At 34.4% G+C, this 25,552-nt stretch overlaps 2 protein-coding genes across 2 annotated transcripts; one reads left to right on the top strand and one right to left on the bottom strand.

Annotated features, from left to right (window-relative positions):
• Positions 1-216: 216 nt before the first annotated feature.
• On the top strand, positions 217-7,260 carry LOC134247347 (uncharacterized). The gene is made up of 3 exons (XM_062729721.1): positions 217-342; positions 5,852-5,976; positions 6,770-7,260. Exons 1-3 carry the CDS (start codon positions 264-266, stop codon positions 7,019-7,021), a joined length of 456 nt encoding a protein of 151 aa, XP_062585705.1. The 5' UTR covers positions 217-263; the 3' UTR covers positions 7,022-7,260.
• Positions 7,261-10,241: 2,981 nt separating this feature from the next.
• On the bottom strand, positions 10,242-23,154 carry LOC134247346 (kelch-like protein 15). The gene is made up of 3 exons (XM_062729720.1): positions 23,118-23,154; positions 22,506-22,566; positions 10,242-14,395 (listed from the first exon to the last, which is right to left on the bottom strand). Exons 1-3 carry the CDS (start codon positions 23,152-23,154, stop codon positions 11,890-11,892), a joined length of 2,604 nt encoding a protein of 867 aa, XP_062585704.1. The 3' UTR covers positions 10,242-11,889.
• Between the last annotated feature and the right edge of the window lie 2,398 nt (positions 23,155-25,552).

The following is a 25,552-nucleotide window of genomic DNA, read 5'->3' as shown; positions in this document are numbered from 1 at the left end:
TTTCTATCCAACCAAACTCAGAACGAGTTACTTTTTTGCTGTTGGTAAAACTAGTGGTAAATTTAACCGGAACGATTCCAAAAAGGTTTTTTGCTTTTAAATGTTATGTTATCATTTGTTTGACTGATTTATTCTTTTTTATCTAATTCAATATTTTAACATATTTAAGAGTTAATTCTTTTTAGTGTATTTCATCAAATATTACTAGGGACTGGTAAATATCTGTTATTGGATCCTGATTTTACCAAAACTACAATTTAAAGATGGCGGCGCCCATTGACAGCATGAGTGTCAACAAAACAAAATCCTCAGAACTTCTTTCCCTAGAGAACAGAGACAATGGTACAGTGTTCAGTTTAGAATATTTTTATTTAATGTGAAAGTGTAAGTCATGTTTAGGGCAAATACTAGTAATGTAGGTCAAAGTCAATATTTAGATGTACGACTGCATACTGGGTTAATAGCTAGGTTTTAAAACAAATCTCCCAATCGGAAAAGAATACCCCAAACTGGTCATAATGACCCTAACAGGGTATATGTCGATATCTCGGAAGGAGTAAAGATCATGTTTTTAAATGACAGAAAAACGTGATTCTGTAAGATGTCTAGTTAGAATAATCTAACCTGCTAACTGTGTCTCGGGACAAGCCCACAGTTAAAATACCACCCATATACTCGCAATGTTGCAAAAAATTGCAGAATCGCTCTGAAACGAATTTGAAGAATACGAAAGGATTTACACTGGAAATCACAGGTACATATTTATAAACCACAACCCAAGTACCTGTGTTGCTACATTGTGAATACATGGAACGAATTCTATCTTTAAAGCGTGTCTGTAGGACATTTATCATTTTTAAAACGATAGAACATTCTATCTATAAGATGTCTAATTACAGGCACTTGAATTTTTATCAATAAGTCGCTAATTGAATTACAGGTGCTTGAGGACAGGACCCCCCCCCCTCAATATAGACCCCCGGGCCTGTTAGACTTTTTTCACATAAATTATATATGGATGACACATTTGTGATATAATCTATCCTATATTAAAAAATCAAATTTTTTATAAAAATATCGATCTCTATATATAAATTAACGGTTGGGGCGAGGCACTGCAGTTATATACTATATCAAAAACCTATACACAGCTCATTTTGTATTGAATATTCTGTATTAATGTATCTCATATTTTGAACGTGTATGACCAAGTTTTGCGGAAGGATGTCAGGCTACAGTTTTTTGCTTTGTGAACAAGTTAGCGTAGATTTGATTTAGTGCATTTCCAATAGTTCTTATTTACGTATGTATATTACAAAAAATTTAGCGTTGTAATTGAATTAGTGGAAATGAAATGTCTTTTATTTTTCCCTGATTTGCATGTGAAAGCCCTTTTAAAAATGAATACACAGCCAAATATTTGTGTAAATACAAAACGTTTGAAAATAAAATTTTGATGTTCAATAAAAAAAATATATCTAAAAGATATATTACACGTATATTTGGGTATATGGCCCATGGGCCACATCGCTTCCGTTCAATAAGCTTTTTAGCAACCTTGTTGATTTTTATATAGGAATGTAGGAAAAAAGAACACTTGTTTTAAATTTTTCATTTTATTGTTATCACAAATATGGCAATGATAGTTTTTTAAACCCAAAAGTGGTCCCAATATCAAGAGAGGGTGTGTCCTCAACAAACTTGCATCTAAATTAGCCAAATATCGAAAAATGCTACCCCCTCTATATTAAATCAAATGTTTTACGATGTGACGGTTGGGGCGAGTGCAGTTATATACTATATCAAAAACCTATACACAGCTTTAATACTATTGACTATCTTCAGTTCAATAAAAAAAGAATTGAAAGAAAACAAGACAAGAGGCCCATGGGCCACATCGCTCATCTGAGCACTATGGCTAGGAAAAAAGCAGAAATCATTTTATTATTGAAAAGTTTAAGCCCAAAAGTGGTCCCAACCAATTCTTAAAGGGGAGAGGGTGTGATCTGAACAAACTTGCATCTACACTAACTAAGGATGCTTGCATATTTCTTTTACTACCTCAGTACCTGTGGCTTTACTGCCCTTTACATTTGAGCTGACATTGTGCCCTCCCTCCCCCAATTAAAATATGGTCAATCATGGCTTTGCTATTCTTGAGAAGAAGATTTTAAAAGAATTTTTCTAAATACTTCTATGTAAAACTTTGATTGGCCATTGCCCTACCCCCGGGGGTCTTGATTTGAACAACAAACTTGAATCTACACTACCTGAGGATGCTTCCATATAAATATGATCAATCATGGCTTTGCTATTCTTGAGTAGTAGATTTTTAAAGAATTTTCCTTTGTATTTCTATGTAAAACTTTGATCGGCCCTTGTGGCCCTGCCCTACTCCTGAGGGTCATGATTTGAACAAACTTGAATCTACACTACCTGAGGATGAACCCTTATAACTGGCCATAAGTCTCATCTTTCCTGGCACAGTGGGTCTAAAGAAGAAGATTTTTATAACATGCCACCAAATTTTCACTATTTCTAAATTATCTCCCCTTGAATAAGGGTGTGCCCTTTCATTTGAATAAACTTGAAACCCTTTCATGGTTTCACCCAAGGATGCTTTGTGGCTATTTGGTAGCAATTGGTCCAGTGGTTCTTGAGAAGAAGTAGAAAATGTGAAAAGTTTACAGACGGACAGACACTGGACAAAGTGTGATCAAAAAAGCTCACTTGAGCTGTCAGCTCAGGTGAGCTAAAAATTAAAGAAATCACATGTCAGCTCAGGTGAGCTGAAAACTAAAGAAATCAATTCCCATGTACAGGATCAAGATTCCGAACTTCTCGGAAGTTTCTGACAAAATCTGTAATACCTGAAATGTTTAAGTGACAAAAGTATGATATCAAATAAATATTGACTTGGGATGCAAACGATAGTTTTGTGGCATGGAGATTGCATAAAATAGTTGTTTGTAATTTTTTTTCAAGTAACTTTTTGCTGTGTTTAATCTACCATGTTGCTATGCACCACAAAGGATTATTGGTTTGATGACATGTGCTTGCTTTACAAGGTGTGCACTGCCATTTTGACCCCCTGCTCGATTCAGGCTTCAATTCAACACATAAATCGGATATGCCTACCTGTTTGCGTGTGCCACTGGGTTCAAATACGATATTTCTCACTATACGTTCTTCCTAAAGTTTAAATCCAATCGTTGATAATGCTATCAACCAAAATTCAAGCAAACTTTGAATTTCATCTGAAGGTCCGATCGCCATCAGCTGACGTCAAGAAAATTAAATCTCCATACTGAATGCTCTAAGACATAAATAAATCAAACATTTGTTAAATAAAATCAAGGATAACAAATAACATAATCTGGTAGACTAGCTTTGATGTTACATGGCGTTGTTTGTATGTTGTTTTATTTATCCTTTGATCATTATTTTTGGTTTGAATAACTCAAAAAGTAAATAGAAGAGAGTTGAATGCTTCCATGTAAAAGTATGTCATTACCCTTAGGATAGACTGATGGTCAGATGTATGAACACTTTCTTGATCTGCCATTCTTGTAAAACTGGTGATACATAATTCTGTAAGATTTCATTTCTTTGAAAATTTAATTCAGGCAGCTCAACTGATATGTCATTATAGAAATACAAAGTTTTATTTGAACATGTTGATTTTACAGTCATTTAAAGTTTCGATTTGAAGTGTTTTATTTACTTTCTATTGGATAAGAAAACTTTGAAATGGATAATAAAACACTAATTTTTTTATGAAATCCATGATTTAAACTCATTAATAAGCCTTTTTGTCCCTAAAATTTTTTTAATATTTCAAAGAAATGAGTATGATTTGCTGTATGAAAAATTGGATTTGAAAGTGGTTCCACTAGGGGTACATTGACCTTAATGATATACAGCAGTATACATAAAAAATTGTATCATATCCATGGTATCACTGTAAAAGAAATGTACACATGTGCATACCACTATATACTGTTACATTTTAAACAGTTTATGCCATTTCTTTATTTTATTTAAATTAATAAAAGTTTTTTTTTCTGTAAAAGTATGTCATTACCCCCCGCAAACGAAGTTTGGTCAGATGTATGAACACCTTGTCCGTCTGTCTGTCCATCTGTCCGTACTGTCTGATACAATCGTGTCCGGTCCATTCTTTCTTACAGAGGGACATTAGAATCTACTACTCCACATTAAGATTGCTCATAACCTAAGGGTGTGTCATGACCTTGACCCAAGGTAATTTGGGGAAGTTCAAGGTCACTGGAAGAAAAATTTCATAATTCGTGTCCGGTCCATATCTTTCTTATGGATAAACTTGGTAGGTTCTCATTTCACACAAAGATTGCCCATGACCCAAGGGTGTGTCATGACCTTGACCCAAGGTCATTTGGGGAAGTTCAAGGTCACTGGGAGAAAAATTTCAAAAATCATGTATGACACATATCTTTTATGGATAAACTTGGTAGGTTCTCATTTCACACAAAGATTGTCCATGACCCAAGGGTGTGTCATGACCTTGACCCAAGGTCATTTGGGGAAGTTCAAGGTCACTGGTAGAAAAATTTAATAATTTGTGTCCGGTCCATATCTTTCTTAAGGATAAACTTGGTAGGTTTTCATTTCATACAAAGATTACCCATGACCCAAGGGTGTGTCATGACCTTGACCCAAGGTCATGTGGGGAAGTTCAAGGTCACTGGAAGAAAAATTTAATAATTCGTGCTACGGTCCATATCTTTCTTATAGATAAACTTGGTAGGTTGTTATTTCACTCAAAGATTGCCCATGACCCAAGGGTGTGTCATGACCTTGACCCAAGGTCATTTGGGGAAGTTCAAGGTCACTGGAAGAAAAATTTTATAATTCGTGTTTGATACATATACTTTATTTTACAAAAACTTATGCTTTCTGAAAAAGCCAGCGGGGGTTTTTTATTGGACAGTTCTAGTTTACCTATGCTGTTTTTAACTCAATAGTGATTCCAAAAACTCAAGTGAGGTTTTCTGATCAATTTTTTTTTCCATTGTATATCATCATCTTCATTGTTATTGGCATTAATTTTTCACAATTTCAATTCGGTTATCAAGGTTTAACATAAAAATGTAGGAAAAATCTTTAATCTTCTCCTTAAGAACAACCAGGCCATGATCAGTCATATATATTGAAAGCATCTTCACAAAGTGTATATTGGAATTTGTTCAAATCATGACCCCTAGTGATAGGTTTATGGTTATGGCCTAAACGGGGTATTAAAGTTTTGTATAGGAATACTTGTACAAGATTTTTTTTTTAAATCTTACTTCTAATCAAGAACAGCAAAGCTATGGTTAATCATAATGATATGGAAGCATCCTCAAATACATGTCATGTACCAGTAGTGTAGATTTAAATTTGTCATTACACAATGTTATGTATTATAACCCTCCCAGGGGTAGAGTGGGGTCACAATAGGACGATAAGTTTCATATATAAATATGCCGAGAAAAAAATCTATTAAAACCATTATATTAGTCATATCATTATATATGGAAGCAGCTTTAAGTGTAGAGTCAAGTTTGTTTGTCATCATGCACCCAGTAGGGTACGGAGGGTTAGGGGATCAGTCATTTAAAATACTGAACTGATTTCTGCTTTTTTTTTTGGCCAAAGTGCTCAGGTGAGTAATGTGACCCATGGAACTTTTTGTTTTTGAGTTCAGAACCTATTACATGTAACATAATTTATGTGTGAACTGATGAAAATATCTTGCAGGGCATTGTTTTTAATTACATGTATAACTCATGAAGATTCTTGAGATATCTTTTACAATATTTTTTTACTTTAGTTCTATCACAAGTGAGAGATTTCTTACCTCAGATGGAAATGGCCAACAAAGCACTTCAGGAGAAGTCCTCAGAAGAAATAGACATCGAACAAGTGTCAGAGAACCAGGATAGATACATAGAAATGGTAAGTTTACCTTCTATTAAAATAAATTCAGATCAGAGCCAAGGATTGTTTCAAAGAAATTGTGAGCTGTTTCTGATCACCCATTGTCTGTTGTCCTTCCTTCCATCCATCCGTAAACTTTTCACATTTTTAATTTCATCTCAAGAACCACTAGACCAATTTTAACCAAAATTGGTACAAAGCATCAGAGGTGGAGGGGAATTTAAAGTCATAAAATTAAAGGGCCAAACCTAAATACAAGGGGAGATAATCAAGAAAAGACAAAAATAGGATGGGGTCATTAAAAAACGTTGTCAAGTACCACTGGGCAAAAAAAGTTGTTCAAAACTTATGTGGGTAATGTAGAATCTTAAATTGTTTAAATATGACCCCAGAGTTAGATAGGCACCACAAAAAGAGAAAGTTTTACATTGAAATGTATAGAAAAAATCTTTAAAATTCATCTTCTTGATCAGTCAAGAAGCACTGAGCCAGAAAAGCTGAAACTTATGTGAAACCATCCTGGTATAGAGTAAATTCTAAATTGTTCAAATCACTACCACCAGGAATAGGACGGGGCCACAATAGGTATTACATGTACAAGGGGGAAAGTCTGGTGAAGAATAGCAGGGCTAAAGCTATATTCAGGTGAGAGTTGTGGCCCAGGGGCCTCCTGTTAAACTGAAATGAGGATGAAGGTCTTGCATTATGGTAAATTGTGAACTTCATAGTCTTTAGCTCATAATTAAGTTTCTTCAAGTAATCTCATCTATGTTTAATACTATCATATTTTGCAACCTTGATATATTTTCAGAATATTGCAATGGTGGAACAAAATGGAGATATCTCAGAGGACTCAGATTCAGAGCATTGTAGTGACTCAGACTGTGATATAGATTCTGATTCAGACGAGTGCTTAATGGGCGCAGTGACTGAAAACAATCTACGGATTAATAAAAAGATTAAACACAAACCTGATATTGAGGAACTCCCAAACACAGCTTCAGACAAAAGTGGGACTAGTGAACATCAGGATGAACATACGTCTTGTGTTGATAATGGATAAAAAGTCCTGTAAGCCTGTATGGGGTACATTTTTTTCTCTGTGAGAATATGTTCGAGACATGAATGGAGAGAGTAGAATGGTCTTCCTGTGGATCCAAGACACTCAAATTTTATTAAAAATGATTATATTAAATAAAATAGATTGAATTGATGTTTCCTTCTAAAAGTTTAACAATGGAGACAAATATTAAATGATATGCTGTCCAGCTATGTACAAAATAAACATCTGCAACAGATGTTTTTCAGTTCTTTGGATTTTTTTTATAGGGGTGGATAAAGGAGTTTTCCACTTAAGTATAGTAGCGTGGTCCCTTTTTTGTCCTTATTTTACAGAATATACGCGAGGATACGGTATTATTTTTAGTTTCATTATGTATAACAAAGTATTTCTAATTAACATTCTGTACAATCATTATTAATAACTTGGAATATCAAGAAATACAAGCCGATTTTCAACACCTACTAAACACACAAATTCCGGAACATTTTCTTTCGAACAGAGTACGGTTTCTCTGTTACATGCCAATGGGCGGAAACATTTAAATATGGTATTATAAAAAGGACGACACGATGAGCTGTAGCGTGAGATAAGAAATAATAAACAATATGCGATGGGTAATAATAATCTTCAATTCGCTTGAATTTTATTTTGCGTCTTTCGTATTCTTCTTACTCTGGGTGGGTGGGAGTCTTTTTTAGTTCTTGGGGTATTTTTTGTCGGAGTTTTGAAAATCCCCTAATATCACAATATTTTTTTTTTAAATCTATCATTGTTGAATGAAATGTCAAGATATTTCAACCACTATATTATTTTTCTTTTATATGATAGTTTAAAAAGAACAAGCGATTGCAAAATAATTAACGGCAAATACACACAGAAATATACACTCCCTACTTTTGAAAAAAAGGGGAGCTGAGGAAAAAAAACAATTCGAAACATGAAAATATTAAAGCAAAAGAAAAAGAGGAAATCTTTCTCCAAATTTGAAAACGATTATGTAGAATTGGGAGTAAAAAAAATAACTCATTTTTTATTTGAAAATTAAACATTAACATTAATATGTGATTTTTTTTATATTGGTAACAGCGTAAGGGCGTTAGAACGTTTTTTGTTTTTTGTTTGTTTGTTTGTTTGTTTTTTTTTTGTGGGGGATGAAGAACATAAGATTTTATCCCTGAAAAGAATGGGTCACCCCTCCCCCTGATACTATCTGCCCGACATGTATATCTATTTCTTAATTTAGCTCTAAATTCTACTTATCGATTATTGATTAACGCATGACATGTACAAATACATATACATATGTATAAGTTCTTGAATAGTAGAAACATAATTATTATACTTTACAAGGATTTTTTCTTATCATGAAATTCACACGATTGGTAAATGAAATTCAAACTCAATAATTATCTTGATTCTTCGTTGCATTAATACATTCGAAGTTTTTCCGATCGAGTTTATATAACTATATGCATGCATCCCAAAACGTGACAAGAGTGTAAAGTTGCTTTGAATATTGAAGTGGTCAATATACGAGTGCATTTGTTTAGACTGATTAAATGTGAAGAAATTATTACGACTTTGATATTTTTTGCTTTTTGGTTTCTTATTTTTATTCATCTACTCGTAAAAATTAATTCATGTGCTGTTCGCAATGAACAGGATTATTGCGATTACGTGCATGAGAATTAAAAAAATGTCCCGGAAAATCGTCCAAGTTTAACATAAGTGATATTCGTCGAAGTCTATAGAAAACTTTTTTTTTATTTCAAAAAATGAAAGCTGGTGTCTGCACTTTTCAAATACGAGCTACCTGTTCGCTTCCTATGCAGCTAGAAAAAATGCTTTCCAAAGGTATTCACCTGTGGCGGAATGGAATCACGTGACATATAATCTATTCTTAGCAGGTCAACAAGAGGTTAATCCTATGTAAATGTACTCACCGAACATATTCAAAATCATGATACTTTTAAGTAAAAACATAACAAAGTTGTTAAAAAGATATTTTCACACAATCTGTATAAATATAATATACACATTATATTTTGATCTACTTGCCAAAGCTCGCTCGCTGTTTACGAAAGCCGTGAAGTGGGTACCTGTCACAAATTTCTTTTGATATTCATGAAAATCAAAGGACCCAACCTTCAAAACACAGCTTCGCATGTTGTTTTTTGCAATAATTTGAAATTTTTAAACGTTGGAGCATATACTACAGACATAAGAGAATAATATAATTAACTTTTTAACCTTTTTAATGAAAGTTTAAAATTTGACGAGTTACCGGGGACCACAGATAATGGCTTATTGAGACTTCTTCTTTGTTTTAATTCAAAAGGAAAAGCATAACTTTAATAGCATCCTTTTTTCCAGTTTTATTTGAGATAAAATATGGGAGAAAAAATTCTCTTTTGCTATTACATGTATTTATTCCTGCTGCAATTTAGGCCTTCTGCAGACCTTTCATTTGAATTATCAAGAAATCAACTCACCCAACTTTCAAAGAGCTATCACAGAGAAAATAAATAGAAATTGAAATATTGTGAAATCACTAGTTTTCATGGGGGTGAAATTTGGTTATCTTCAGGGAACACATTACGAGCCAGGAAGTTCTTTTCATGATTTAGAAAGGCACGTAACATATCAAAATTGTAAAAAAAAAAAAAAAAAAAAAAAAAAGCCTGGTAAAAGTCTTTATTTCAGACTACAACTCTTAACCCACAAAAATAAATTTATACTCTTCGAAGCAATTTTTACTCAAACCTCGAAAATGTGACCCCACAAAAGTAAGTGATTTCCCAGTACAACTGATTTAGAATTGAGTTGAAAGTCCTAAAGACTTTTATACTAAATGTCCTTTTACTTCAATATCTCAAAATACTGTAAATGTTTTATATTTAGCATGTATCATATCAACAGAAATTGATTTTTAGTTAGCGTAGATTTGATTTAGCACCTTTGTATCTACAGTGCATGTGCCAGAGATTTAATGCTGTACTTGAATAAGCGGAAGATTCTCTTTGCCAAAAGTGCTCAAAAGACTACACAGCCAAATGTAACACATTTACAGTAAAGGATATCGTCACCCCAAGTACTAGATTTAATATATTTTAACTGTGTGACAATAGATTAAGGAAACAAATTTTCAAAGCTTTATTTAGACTCAGTGAAAGAGATTCTAAAGATTGCAAAAAAAATATATGTATAAAGCATACACATCATTGTGTAAAATGATTAAAATGTGTAAAAGTATACATGTATATACGAAATTTGAACAATTTACTGGTCCTAAAAATGTTGGAAAATTTAGAAAGACATATTGGTAATGACTGATGGAACATATAGTCCTCTTATGTAACAAATTTATAAAAACAAAAACTTGAACAGATCTTTGGAATGTTAAAAAATTAAAACTAAACAACGTACAAAATTACACAGCAGAAAATGCTTAAATATCAATGGATTATTGAAAGAAAACAGCTTGATGAGAGAAGATGGCAACAAACTCTCTTAGGAATGCATCATTGTGGACTCTTAGTAAAATAAACATGATAAAACTATTTATCTAGACATTAAATGCGATTTTCAAGTGATTAACATATGAAACATTTCAGTTAAGAGGTGGTAAACTGAATTTTATGGTATACAGTAGAACTCACTACTCAAGAAGTCAGTGGAACTTGGAATTTTACTTTCTTATAATCGAGATTGTTTAAATCATATCCATATAAGTAAAAAACTGAAAGCAATTGCTTAGGAAATAAATATCAAGTTTTTTATATAAACTAAGATTTTCTTAATATTACTAAGTTGATATATTTCAGTTTGACAGTATATACTAGTGACCAGTTTCAGAATCAGATTCAGTCTAGTTACCATGGTTTAACTTTGTTTAGTAAAGAAATTAAGTACAGTATATCTTAAAAATTCCATGCAACTCTTGTTATAATTATAATGCCAAGTGCTTAGTACAAAGTACAAACTAAGATAACAATTACTATAAAACTATATTCTGTGATTTTAAAAATTCTTTTTCATCAAAGCATATATACATCAATTGACAGGAATAAAATAACAGTTATGAAAATGTAAACAATAGATACAGGCAGGATTCTGCTAATAATTACAATACACAATCATCAACTTGTCAGACATACATCATGTATAAAGATTAGACCAGCAGATGAGCTATAAATTGGCAAGAAAATGCACTTTTTATAAATGCAGATGCCTAATGGATATGACCTTAAAGATAATTGTAAATTATAAAATATACATGAATACATTAAGCATGTTAAGTACACATTTTTTTAGATGCACAGCCAATGATGAGCTAGCACAACCAAATACATATAATGCCAGTACATGTACAACCATGTTGAAAAAAATATATCTAAAAATGCCAGTACAACCATGATAAAAATAAAAAAAACCAATATAGAGAAAATCTTGTTAAAAAAGAATTGTCCTTGTATCACTGTTGATCTATGCATCAAATAAAAGTTATGCCTAGTCTTTCCCTGTTTGCATCCTGGTAATGTATTACTGCTAACATTCATTGGAAAACAAAGTGTTTAGGATTTAATGGAACAAAATGTAATTATTGTCAGTAGTCCAATTTTTTTCACTTAACTAGTAGGCACAATGCCTACCTCTTTTTCCCAATTAAAACAATCTGTTTTTATCCTATATCCTTGACCTCAAATGTAGAAAATGTTTACAATAATGATTACATACAAGCTTTCACTACTCATGCCAGTCATGGTATTCCAAAAACTAAACAAAGTTCACTATATGATACTGTATCTTGGATACTTGCATGTACACATATCAACACATTTGTTCATCCTAGACTGCAATAGAAGAGTTTACGTATAAGGATAAGCTACGTCCAGGATGGCCAGTTTTTGTACATGTGGTCCAATTACATCTGCCTCCTCCCAGGTATCACTCTCAGGATCATAGATGTACAGATTTACACTGGTATGAATTCCCCCCATCACAAAAATCTTATCAAACAAAGCATCGCTGTAGGGGAAGAGATGCCCGAAGGCCTCAGGAGTGGGGGCGATTTCTGACCATTGTCCTGTTTCAAGGTCATAGACTTCACAGTTCAGTTGATTCTTGAATGTTATGCGATCGTCTTTAGCAGTGTAACCACCCATGGTGTAAAGTTTTCCACTAAGAGCAGTGATGCTGTGTCCCTGTCGACCGTTCAGCATGTTAGCTTTGGGGACCCACCCCTCGGATCCTCCAACCTTCAAGCACCATGTTGAGTTCAGTGGCACAGGATCATCTGGCTCAGAGCTAATCCCACCAGTAACATACAGGCAGCCATTGGTAAAAACAGCAGCTTGGTCAGAGGATTTATATGGCATTGGTTGGAGGTTGGTCCAGACATTGTCTTCTGGGTTGTACATCTCTACGGATCCTAGGACTTGCTCACTTTCCTCTTTTGTCTCATCATCCACTGTGTGATTGACTCCCCCAACCACAAACAGTCTGTTGTCAGAGTTACACATGGCAAATGAAACTCTTGGTTCATTCATTGATGCCACCTCGGTCCAGCCTCGATATTTTGGATCAAACATGAAGACCCTTCCTACAGTACAGTATTTATCATCATATCCACCTGCTGCATATAAGAAGTTTCCAATCTTTGCTTGACCCATAGCTTGGTAGGCTGCAGTGTCCAACCCACAAGGGCCTAATTCCTCCACAAAGAGACCACACTTGGTAGGATCTCTGTACACCAAGATATTGGCATCATCCGTGAAAGCAAGGATGGTTACCACGGGTCTTGCCCCTCTCTGCTTGTACATATCTCCACACTTCAGACATTGGCCCATGATGTTAAGACTGTAATTCATGGCATCCTCAATTATCTCACGTATTTCTGGGAACTCCAGGACCTCTGGTGGAACTGACTCAAGTTCCTCTGCTTCCATCGTGTGAAATCTTATCTGGCGTAGAAGAGAGAGAAGATGTTCCTTCCTATTTTGTTCATCTGCATTGACCCATCTTAACACAACATCCAAAATGTAGAACTCTGAAGCTTCTGTATAAATGTTCTCCATAAGAAACTGCAAAAGCAGTTCCAGAGAGAGATTTTCAAAGAAACTTGGCTGTTGAGTCAGTTCACCAAGATTTTGACCAATGAATCTGAAAATATCCCATCGCAGATCACCAAGGTAGTATTTATCTGTAATTTCCATCACAGCATTATAGTTATCCAAGCTTAGATGCTGGATGAGAAACTCACAGCAGACCTCCAAAAGCCAATCCACATGAAAGTACCTAGCTCCTTCTATAACCTCCTCCACTTTGGATGGTTCAAGAGTCACATGACCATGATAGAAATAATCCAGCATCGCTGAAAAACCTTTTGGACTAATGTCTTTTAGTTCTATTTCATCTTGGCCTTTCTCTTTCATATTGTGTGAGAACATTGCAGAGAAATAGTCACTTGCCTCTGATAGAACATCTCGATGAGCTTTGAAGTTCTGGTCTCCAACTTTGAGCTTGATGTCACACTTGTAGTCGTACATCTTGGCTGATACTTTCTTGAAGTTAGTGTTGATGTACTTGACTTTGTTTTCTGAGATGACAATACATTCTGTTGGGTTTTGTGGCAATCCTTCTTCATCCTGGGGATCTACTGCAGCAGTGGCCATTTTACCGTTAATGTCTAAGGTGCAAAAAGTGGACTCCTGATCCTCAAATACGTTATTTTTCAGAGTAAGGTACTGGTTTATTGAAGGTTCACCTAAATCTTGTCTTATTTCCTCGTTAGCACTCTGAACCTCTAACTGTGCCCTTTCTTCTTCCTGTGCTTGCTCACGATTAAATTCTAGGATTTCCGGGTATTCTACCTCAGCCTCGGCGATGTTTTCTTCCGATTGTTTAACTTCCTCTTCAGTCTTCTCCTGTTCACCCTTGACACCTGATTCGTTGGTTTTCTTCTGAATCTCACCAATCACCTCTTTCTCTGAGCTTTTCTTTGGTTTCTCAGCTACAGGTGGTGGCTGTTTCTTAGTACCCACATTGTCTTTGGCAACTGAAGGCTTTGGGCTATCTTTTCCACTCCCAGGGGCAGGTTTACTTCCCTTGCTGGTGTTTGGTTTAGCAGTTTCAGCAGATTTTACTGATTTTTTGGCACTACTGATGGTTGGTTCGCTGAGTCGACTAAACACTGAGGAGCTATTGGTCTTTGTTTTCTCTGTGGTTTTGGTGGGCCGGTTCTTGGAATTCCCTGATCCACAATTCTCTTGCTCTCCCTCTGGTTCTTTACCTTGCGTGAGATTTTTCTTGATCTGTGAGATAAATTTCCCTTCACTCTTTACTGGTTTTGTTTTACCATTGACTCCATTTGTTCTAAAAAATAAAAACACATTTTTTAAAATGTATATTAACAAATTTTTTAATATCTTTACATACTATTTAAGAGAACATAACAGCTAAATGTAAATAATTATTTTTCATGCTAAATTTTGACAATTTTTCATATTGTCTCTGTGAGCTACATTATAAATTATAATATGCAACAGCGGAGTCCCATTACTTTTATTGACTGAAAACTGGTGACCCAATAACAGGAGACGATTACTGGCATTGCTATAAACATTACGGTGGCCCGCATTGCTTATACTTAAGGAAATAAGATGTGACCCACATAGCTTAAGGAATGGAAATGATCGAGGACCAACAATAGCCCAGTAGCAAGTGTGGCCAATGCCCCACATTGCTTTAAGAATTATTTAAGGTGGAGGTGAAAGAAAAATCAATATGCTTAATTTTTGTCCTCAATGATCATCATATGAAAATTATTTTGCATCCAAATAATTACAACACATTTATTTCAGCTAGAGAAATAAACTATCACTCTTGAGTTACAAAAAAATAAATAAAGTTGGAGAAGTTAGTCTTTCATTGTGATGTACCTCATCAACTCTAGAATATTGGCTTGAAAAACCACTGTTCTGTTCTTTCCCTTAAAAACTATTTTCAATTCTTCTTTTAAAGATTGATATTGTTTGTTTTAATTTGGTACTAAAAGTGGTAAATTTCCTATCTAACTGGTACTCTAATATAATAATAATAATGAACAAACAAGCAAATTTAAGGCTCTCAGATAACTTTGTCAGTATATAGCTGTATAGCTAGTGTACATGGTATATGTCAAAAACAATCATCTTTATTCCCCGTTGTTATCATTCCTCTATCATGAGGTAAGTTATGAGAAATGGACCCCCGTCTTTAATCCCATTCTCTGTGGACATTAATTAGTAGTCGCAGGTGTGAAAGGGCGGAACGAGACTATATCAGTCACACATTCACCGACAACCCTAGACCCTCGGGCCACACATGCAATCCTGACCACTGTCCGTGAAAAGACACATGTAACTTATCAGTGACCGGTGTTGTCCACCCAATGTAAAATATTAATTATGTTAACATTTCAGATAATTAATTGAAGAATTGGACAGTTCACACCTTACAATGTCTCAACAAAAACGGAGAATTTTTTGTAGGTATAGACCTAACTACATACTTTCAGATGTTTAAGCTGCATATTTTCAACTGTAATATTTTAATACTACACTGTACCTTTATAAGCAGTATTTTTCCTCAGAGCCAGCTACTGGCCAAATTGACCACTTCAATTTATATAATTGTTGCTTTTGAAATATGAAATTCAAATTAAATTATTGCAAGGTCCAAAGAGATTTGTCATAAACCTCAACCTTTAGCATGTTACAACTGATCTCTAACCCTTTCCTTCAAAATAAAGGGAAAACACTGCTTCACTACTCTACTTGGTAAATTGGAAAATAGGGTTATACTTTAAAAAAGTCAAAAAGAGGGGGTGGGGGTTGTCCACCATCAGAAGTTTTTATTTTTCTTTCCTAACTCTCAAAATTCCCTTAATATTCCACAAAAGTTAACACAGCTTCATATGAAATTTTGAAACTTAAAAAAATATTTCAATTTATATTAAACATGTTAAAAATGTTAAATCTTTCAAAGTTATAGATGATAAAGATTTGCCTTTTAAGGTAGAGGGTTTTTAAGTGGGAAGACAATGTAGCTCCACAGAACTTTATTTTGTGATTTTTGACTTCATCTATCAAAAGCTAGACCATGATTAAATTTTCATTTTCTAAGCAACAATAATAGAGAATAGTTCAAAATATCAGGAATCTGTTTTTTTTAAAGACATGTAAGAGGCAATATTGGTAAGACATTATATCTACGGTAATAGACAGACACTGACAGTATGTAGTACCGGTTACATCTGTAAATAATTGTATGTTACCAGCATCATTCAAATCAAATTTACTAAGCAAGCAATAAACCATTAACAATTTCTTTACATTTTGTTTGGACTTTGTGGGACAAAATTATCTAAATTATACTGACATTTTACAATTTCCTAGTTACAAAAGAACAATTTAAACATATATAGAAATATACATAAAATCTATCTCAGACAATCATATTTAAAAACCCCTGTCAAATGAAAGTATGCATGGTATATAAAACAAATGTACATGTATATTGATAGTTTCCCTTGCTACCTTAAGGGGGATGTACAAGCCATATTGGATCTAGTCTGGTGTAAACTAAGAAATACCAAGAATGCGCTTAATACTCTACTAAACTAGCTCAAAGTTACTCAGAGTGCTAATGCACTAATTATCGACTGTTAGAGACTAAAATTAGTAAACAATTAAGGTTATTTTGTCTTAATTAGAAGAAAATTAATCATGTTAGAACTGCGCAGCTACAGCATTCATGAGATGAAAAATGCATTGAAAATGGAGTTAGTTTGATTCATTGATAATATGGCTACAACCATTTGTTTCGTTTTTTTCTTGTCATTATCCATAATTCTTGAAAATTTGATTTTTCATATGGGTGTCTTCCTGAGGCCATGTGTTTATTTCGTCCGCCATTCCTCTGTCACACAGAGTTCAATAACAATGATTTTAGAATAAATGCGACCATAATAACACCAAGACAAGAAATTACTAAGTAATAATCATTAGGTTATATTACTTACTACTTTTATTTGTTACATTGCATCGTCTGATTAATGAAAAAAAAAAGCGATTTTAACCCCACCCCAGCAAATCGGGAAAAACTGTTCTGTTTACAACTCGCCTCGCTAAAATTATTCCACTAACCACATGGTTGGCATGTGCATATATCTGCTGTGGATAAATCCGTTTATTACCATGATTATATTTAATTTTTCATGGAACAAGTCTTGATAATTTGTTGGTTTCTTTAAAACTCAAGAAAAAAAGATAAAAATGTCCTAAACATATGTGTTTACGGTGGGTCTTTTTTCCGATAGAAGTTATTTTCAAATGGGGCACTGCAAGGAGGATGCTTAGCATTTAATTTGAAAATGTTAAACAATACGCAGTGCATGAAAAATAAATTGTAATTATATGTCTTACATTTGAAAAGTTGGTACATATGTCTATTTTGTTTATAAGTTAGATAGAAAAAAATAGGCATTTATAGGATTTCCTTCAGGCACCTCACATAAATAGCTAGATTGTTTGCAATGACCCACACATTGTATGGGGTCATGTTTGGACACAAAAACGCATCATGTCTCATTATGTTGACAACGTTGTAAGCTCTCGCTCATTGAACATACGAAGCTTGATAAAATGTAAAGAGTTGTTTCTATGAGATTTAGAAGCAAGCACAATGTTTGCAATGAAAGGTCCATTGCATATGCTATGTCTATCATCGCAAAAAAAGTGAGTGCTAACCCCCCCCCCCCTCCCCCGAAAATCCTTTGTTTGTTTTTCAAAATAGTGTCAAAGATTAAAAAAAAATTGCATTACTAAGTATGTGATGGAACATGTACTAGCCTTATAATACCACTTGTTATAAAAATATTTGGTTGCCCTCTCTCCCGATCTACTGCCTAGAAATGACCCGACTCATTTTTTTAAACATTCCATTACACGGTATTTTTTTCTTTTTCTTCCGTAAACAATTCTGTTTAAATTTTAAGGATTTTTTTTTTCACCTATAAATACGGACCCAATAATTTTTCCCTGAGTTGGGAGGACCACCAAACATCATTTTAAAGATGTTTATAGGTTGATTTTTTCTCTTTACTTTGTACAATTGTAATTTTGAAAATATGGGCAAATAGAAAAAAATATTTATGTTCAAACTAAATAAATTACTTCAAGCCACAATATAACACCTTTCCTTTTTTAAAAGTGTTCATATTATTTGAAATATTTTGCAACTGTAATTCTCTTCTACATTTAAAGATTGTTATGCCCCTCCATATTAAGAAGAGGTCTGGAAAACAAGATTCTGTGCTAAAAATAGACCACGTGCTGCTATCCATGAACTACTTTCATGGTTATTTTCACTCTTTTTGAAGACAATGGTACCTTGTTTTGAACTTGAAATTATCATTTAAAAGTGCAAAATTTAGACATTTTCTCAACAAATGGTTGTAGAGAGAACATTAATGCACAGTTTGCATATTTTTTTGGATTTTTTAAGGCTCTGCTGAATTCTGTAGCTGCGCAGTTCTAAGGAGCATATCAAAAGCATTTTTCTGCAAAAGTATAGATTATATATGCACAACATGCATTCGGTTATGCATATTTATTGTATCTTTATCAAAAAGACTTAAAATTTGATCAAAATATAATGTATTTTAGCCATTTGAAGAAATGTTTACATTTTGCTCTCACTGCACTAAAGGTGGCCGTACATCCCCCTTAATTTCTCATTCAGGTAATCTGAATATCTAAAATTCATTTCTGAAGATATATTAAGAAATTTCTGTAATTTTTTTTTTAAGAAATGGGGGAAAGACTTACAACTTTTTATCAGTAGAATTTTCCATAGTGTGACCATTGACACCTTCTACCTCCATCCAAAATTTTGACTAAATCCGCCTGTATCCAAATCTCTGTTTTATTCACATCTAGCTATCTCCACAGTGTTTGAGCAACTAAAAGCTGCTGGGTTACAGAGCTGAACCTAGTGCTACTTCAGAAGCCTGCTAGGAAGCTGACAAATTGTCCTCCTATAGCCCGGGATCATGTGATCTCTTACACAACAAACAACTCCTCCCAAATTATTACGATGTACTTCCTACAGACCAGACTCAGTCACGATTATCAAAATTAAAATCGTCACTAGACTTCAAAAGCTCCTGGGCTGAAGTCTGCACGTCCCGGACCCTGAGTCAGTGGCTTGTTAGACTGACGTCGGTGAGCTGTTAGGAGACATTAATCTCATCCCTTGTTGCTGGGAACCCTGGCCGACGTTTTACACCCCCCAGCCACACAGGCTTGCTTGGTCTGGATTTTACAACACCAGCCCTCCCAGGGATCATTACTCATTTTACTTACGCCTTGTTGCTAAACGTTTATCTCCTTCTTATACTTGTTAGACAGAGTTTAACATATTAACTTTCTAGATTTTTCAATTTAACTAACAAACGCGAACAAAAATAACCATTAAAAATTACCCCCCAAATATGCTGTCACAGATTCCATCTTTTTCATTTAATACTCTGTCAGTTAAAAAAAATATTATTGTATTGTTGAATGTTAATCATCGAAACACCCACCTGTAAATTAGAGATTCCTCATTCTTCTCTTTCTCAACTCCACTTCTTCACTTCTTGTCTGAAAATAATCAAAATTCTTATTGCAGAACTTTGTGTAGAATTTAATAATTATTATGTGAAAATATATTATGTATAAATACAATCATCCTGCATCTGAATTTTTTTAATTATGAAAACTTAGTTTTGAAGTGTGATATGTCACTGTGACACAAAATATACTTGGAATGAACCTAAACATGCTATTAAAAAGCTTCCTAAATTACAAAGCATAAAATATGTTGGTCAGAAGCTTTGTTTAGACTTTACTCAATAAAAGTTCACTAAAGCCTTGACTCTGAAGGAAAGTTGCATCTACTAATTTACAGACTGTTGCACATTGACAAAGAGACATCATGACTCCAATACAGGCTGCCTCCAATAGCAAAAGTGTTGTTTGGACTATCTGAAACTGACATAGATTGGGAAAGGGACCTAGTAGGAGTGTAATGAACTATATAGTTACCAATACATGGACATGCCACTTCGGCTTTGTGACATGGCATAAAAGAGACTTAGATTCAAAAGTAATGGTCTGTATGCGGAAATATAATTTTTGTAAACCATGACCTGATATGAAAGCCTTCACTTTCACTTGATCAAATGTTACCTACATTATGTAGTTCAAAAGCAGTAAGAAAAACTATCCAAGACTACAAACAGTTACATAACAAGTTGACAGTCAACAGATCTAATACATTACTACATATCTGTACTATAAATATTATGAAATAGAAGAAAATCTCTTAGTCTTAGCCCAGACTTCCCATTTAAATGCCATTTCTTAAGTTTTTTGCAGCATGTGAAGTAGCATTGTTATAAGCCACAGGTTTCCTGTCCATTCACGTATTTATTAATGTTACGCAAACACGTGTTTGTGTTTGTTTATTCTTGTCATCTATTGGCTGTTAGAATGGTCACCTACTCAGGTGACATAAATATTCATAGCACAGGCTATTAGTGACCGTGAAAGAAATTCTGTATAGGGAAAGCCATTCGAAGGCTCTATTTCGTGCAGTCTTATAAGTCCCACCCACCCACCCATTGCTTAGTTTTGAATATTATATTATATTTATACTTTGTTGAAAATATTTATTTTCTATTTTGTAGAATTCGGACATTGATGAGGACAATAGAAAAAGAGATGTAATATGTATTGTGTGTAATAATTAAACTGCACTTTCAGAGCACTTCATATCCTATTTCACGAGTTTGTGTTTACTAGTAATTCATAAATGTTTTATGTTCGTTTGAGTGAAACGAATAAGAAGTCTAACTTACTAATAGAGCACCCTCAATCTATAATCCAATTACAATACAGCCTACCTATTCTAGTTATTCACAATGAAAATTACTGGGTAGTCAGTCTACTTTCAGAAGGACCGCTACAGTCATCCAAAGAAGTTCATTTCTATCAGATGCAGTATAAAAACAGGTTTTTACTCAGAGGAGCATTGCCCAAATGGAGTAGTGGTGAGAGCATCTGCTCTAGAGTCACAAAGTAAGGAGTTAATTGATCCTTATGTTGCAGGTTCAAATCCCACTGTGGGACATGGAGACCTGTCCTTCTGATGAGACCTATAAACCAATGGAGGTCCCGTGTCCCAGACATAAGGTGATGGCACAAAAAAGTTAAAGATCCCCTAATGCTGCTCGATGGCCATGAGTGCTGAGTATAGGACAAAATTTGCAGCTCTCCACAGACGAGAGGTTGGGTCTTCATATGAGTGAAAAATTGTTGCGAAAGTTGTATAACAAATTTAACATACAAACTCTGAGGAGAACCTGCATAATTATCATTTTCTTAAGTAGATCTTTGTCCCAAGTTTCTGGACAATTATTTTTGGTTAATTTTTGAGTGGTGGACTTTGTAACTTTTATCCAATTGGTCAAATAACTTCTATTCTAATATTAATAAAAAATTGTACTACAAGTATTAATTTGATTTGTTTCTTTTATTTTTCTTTCTACTCTAGGCTACTCAAAGGATGGTTTAATGGCATATAAATATGTCATATTTTAGATTAATTCAACACAAAACAAGTCATTGGAAATTATTCAGAAAGATACAAATCAATTCAACACTATGATTATCAGTCAAGTGGAAAACTTAATATTAAGTTACCTGCCATTTCTGAAATATTGATATTTACCTTAGATAATTAAACCTTTAATTAAATAAGAATAGAAATAGAATAGAAAAATTGCATTTCATTTTTAAGAACATGTACACTGTCTGTACATATAGTTCAAACAACTTAATTTGAAAAATGAATACAGGTACATGTATTTTTCAAATATACTATTAATCATAGCACAAACTTTTCTTTTTGAAATTATGTAAATATAGGCCTACTCGTATATTCCAATTGTTCAATGAATTGACCTCAAACACATGAGTTCATGTACCTCAGAACAAAGTACTGGTATATTAAACTGTGTACATATCCTATAAACATGATAACTATCTGTTAACTTTACAGGATTAATTATTACCTATGTTAGAAATATATAAGCATACCAGTTCATGTATCTCAAAACAAAGTATAAATTGTGTAACATATCCTATAACTATTTATGAATTTTTTGATAATAACCTATATCAGAAATATATAAGCATACCCTCTCCGATGAGTGCATCTGTTGTTTGAACAATTCAGACATTATAAAAACTTAAAACGACTGACTCAGGCGATTTAAAAATCTATGTTAAGTAGATTCCTGATCGCCCACAGCTTTCAGAAGTAAATTCTGGATAAACAACAAGAGTTTTACTGATCAAGTTCTGCAGATTATAAATTTTCACCGGTAAATTCACACCTACATAGGACAATCCTTAAGTTCACTTGGTCTGCACACGCCCCTGGTTTTGTCACTGCACCTGTGGGCACAGAGCTGTTTTTATCACACAACGCATTCATCTGTTGACAGTTTGTTCACCTGAGCAGATTACTCAAAAATCAAACCGGTCTGACATCAATGCATACTAAACACCTTAAACTTTCCCACATGTCAGATTGACTTATAACCTCTTGGGTATATTTAGCTAGCTTTTATAAGTATAGATGTCTTCATAAATATTACCAGAATAATCAAAGATTGAAAAATTAGTATTCTTTTGATTAATTAATATGTATACACTGTAATATTCAATTATCAAATTTCTTAAATAAAGTGAAATTAATTGAAAAATCAGACCTGAGCACTTGACATTCTTTTCATGCATGCGCAGTTAATTTGCTGAAAATTTAAACTTTCAACTAGCTTTTAGATCAGACGATTTAAAAATATGAAAAATTTAACATGCATCAACCACAAAAACTTAAATACATAATACATGAATGCCTAAATATTTTACCTGTTAAGACCCGACCTACTAGAATAACTAGTGTAAGGTGGTAGTAAAATCCTTTTGTGTGTAATATATTGTACCTGCTCTCACCATACAGGTTTCATTGGGTTTAGCCATTATCACTTAACAGAATAAAGAAAACCCACATAATGGCCACCCAGTCTGTCCCCCACATTGAACCATATTACATCACAGAGGCTTCAAGCTGAATGCTTTATTACTATACACCTTTAAGTTATAACCAAACCCCCACACAACCCTTTGTTTTGTTACATAAAAGAAATATATCTACTTCTTGAACACAAGTGGTAAAGGAAACATTAAATTTTTTTAATATGTCTTTGACCACAATTTGTTAAATAATATCTTTATCAATCCTTGAAAATCTTTTTGAGTTGTCATGTAAAAAAATTATTTGCTATAGGTAATTATCTATTAGCACTGCACTTGGAGGATGTGTATTGTAATACACATGATATGCAGTTATAAAATATTGAGAAAAGTCACAGTATTATCAGAGACCTACTATACTTAGTATATAGGTCCCTGCATGGTAATACTGGATAATTAAGCATAATTTTCATTGAACATTTCTGCATGTAAGTTACATGGTACACCAGCATAAATGAGTACATGTAGTGATAAAACATGTATTAAGGCTAGGCCTAATTGAGTGTGTGGTGGTCAGCCGGGTTCGATCGCTAGTGGCCGGATAGCTCAGTTGGAAGAGCACCTGCCTACCCCTGGGGGTCAATTTGAACAAACTTAAATCTACACTACCTAAAGATGCTTCCATATAAATATGAGATTCAGGGGGCCCGGGTTCAAATCCCGGTCTGGTCCTCTGCAAGCTTCTCCTCTCCTGCTACATTTGGTGCCGTGCCATGCCCTGGAACTGACAGGTGAGAGGCCTGCCAGGGTTGAGCCTGGGTTGGAGTCTTTGAGGGACCGAAGACATTTAAGGAGGGAGGAATCGTGTGGCGGTCAGCAGGGTTTGATCACCGGTGGCCAGATAGCTCTCGGTAAAGCACCTGACAGGAGATTCTGGAGGCCTGGGTTCGAATTCCTGTCTGGTTCGCTGCATTTTTCTCCTCTCCCATTAAAAGTGTAATATTCTCCTCTTCGTGCCTGATTTACAGTGTGTGTACTTTATTATTTTGATTGATTATCATGCACATATACAAATCCACAATAATCATGCACACTTGACAAGGCCTTTAGATTATTCATTCATAACTGAGGTGCATCAAAACATTCACATATAATACACCAATTATCAAAACACAGTAGGCCTACCACGTACATGATGTACCATATACCAAATCGCCGTCTAACACGACACACCCCGCTAAACAGAGGAAATTCGAGTCAGACGATTGCAGCTGTCGATCTTCATTGCCTAGGCCCTAATGGATGCTATCGATTTATAATGTGTCATATAGCTCTGTATGTTCATGCTACAACAGTGTTTTTTTCCTCAAGAATACTTACATAATTTAAAGCATACCCTGCTCTACGCTCCGCTTCGGCGAGATTAGGCCTAGCTCTCTCTCCCAACGACTCCGTGTCAAGGGCGATAACTCGTGATAGAATGCAAAATACAACATCACCTTTTTTGGCTTTTTATCCAAATAAATAAAAAGTTCGTCTCAATCGGTCATGCACAAAAGAAAAGAGACGCGGATTGAAAACATTTTAACGAAAAAGTTATCTTACACTTTAATCCATTGGTTAATAAAAAATACCCATTGTTTAAAAAAACTATACAGATAAAAATGCGGCAACTACAGTGTATAACAAGGAGACTCATTTCTTCTTGGAGATCAGGCATGGTTGTGTGGTTGGAAAATGCATGAAAGAGACTGATCCCTTGCATTTTATTTCCTTCTTTTTTTGGGGGGGGGGGGATTGAACTGTCTAGAATATAGCCTAGAAAATAAAGAAATCCCAGAACATTGATCATATGTCTCTACTGGTTTGTATTGTTGGAGGAAATCTATTGAAGATCTTCTGTATGCATACAGTGTTCCAGCTAGGGGGAAATAGAGGGGCGCCACGCCCTCGAATCAGATCTGTACGAATTTTTCCGCTCAGAATATAGGGGGAATAGAGGCGTACTTGGAGAAGGAATTCCGGGCATCAGTTTGTCTCTCTACATATGTGGTGATACACAAGTTCCCGGCGTAACCCAAGCAGAAACCAAGAGGAATTGGGCAGGAATTTGAGGCGAAAAATGCAAATGAGCTACGCCCGGAAAAATAAATGACGACCGGAAAAAAATCATGCCTGGAACCTAAAATGATGCCTGTATCAGAATTACGCATGGAATTTACATGATACATGCAGTAGTGCAGTTTTCTAGCTGCCATAAAAATAGACATCTCTAGCCATAATCCTCAAACACTGAAGTACAATCAACTGTTTCGGAGCTTTCGATCATGACAAATGTATAAAATGAAAAAAAAACAACATAATGCATGTACAAAGAAAATTATTTTATTAATCCAGTTTTTTC

Source organism: Saccostrea cucullata, unplaced genomic scaffold (assembly GCF_032062105.1).
Source record: "Saccostrea cucullata isolate Sc308-1 unplaced genomic scaffold, CSIRO_AGI_Scuc_v1 ctg39, whole genome shotgun sequence".
Taxonomy (NCBI): domain Eukaryota; kingdom Metazoa; phylum Mollusca; class Bivalvia; order Ostreida; family Ostreidae; genus Saccostrea; species Saccostrea cuccullata.
This window is presented reverse-complemented; position numbering and strand designations above follow the sequence as displayed.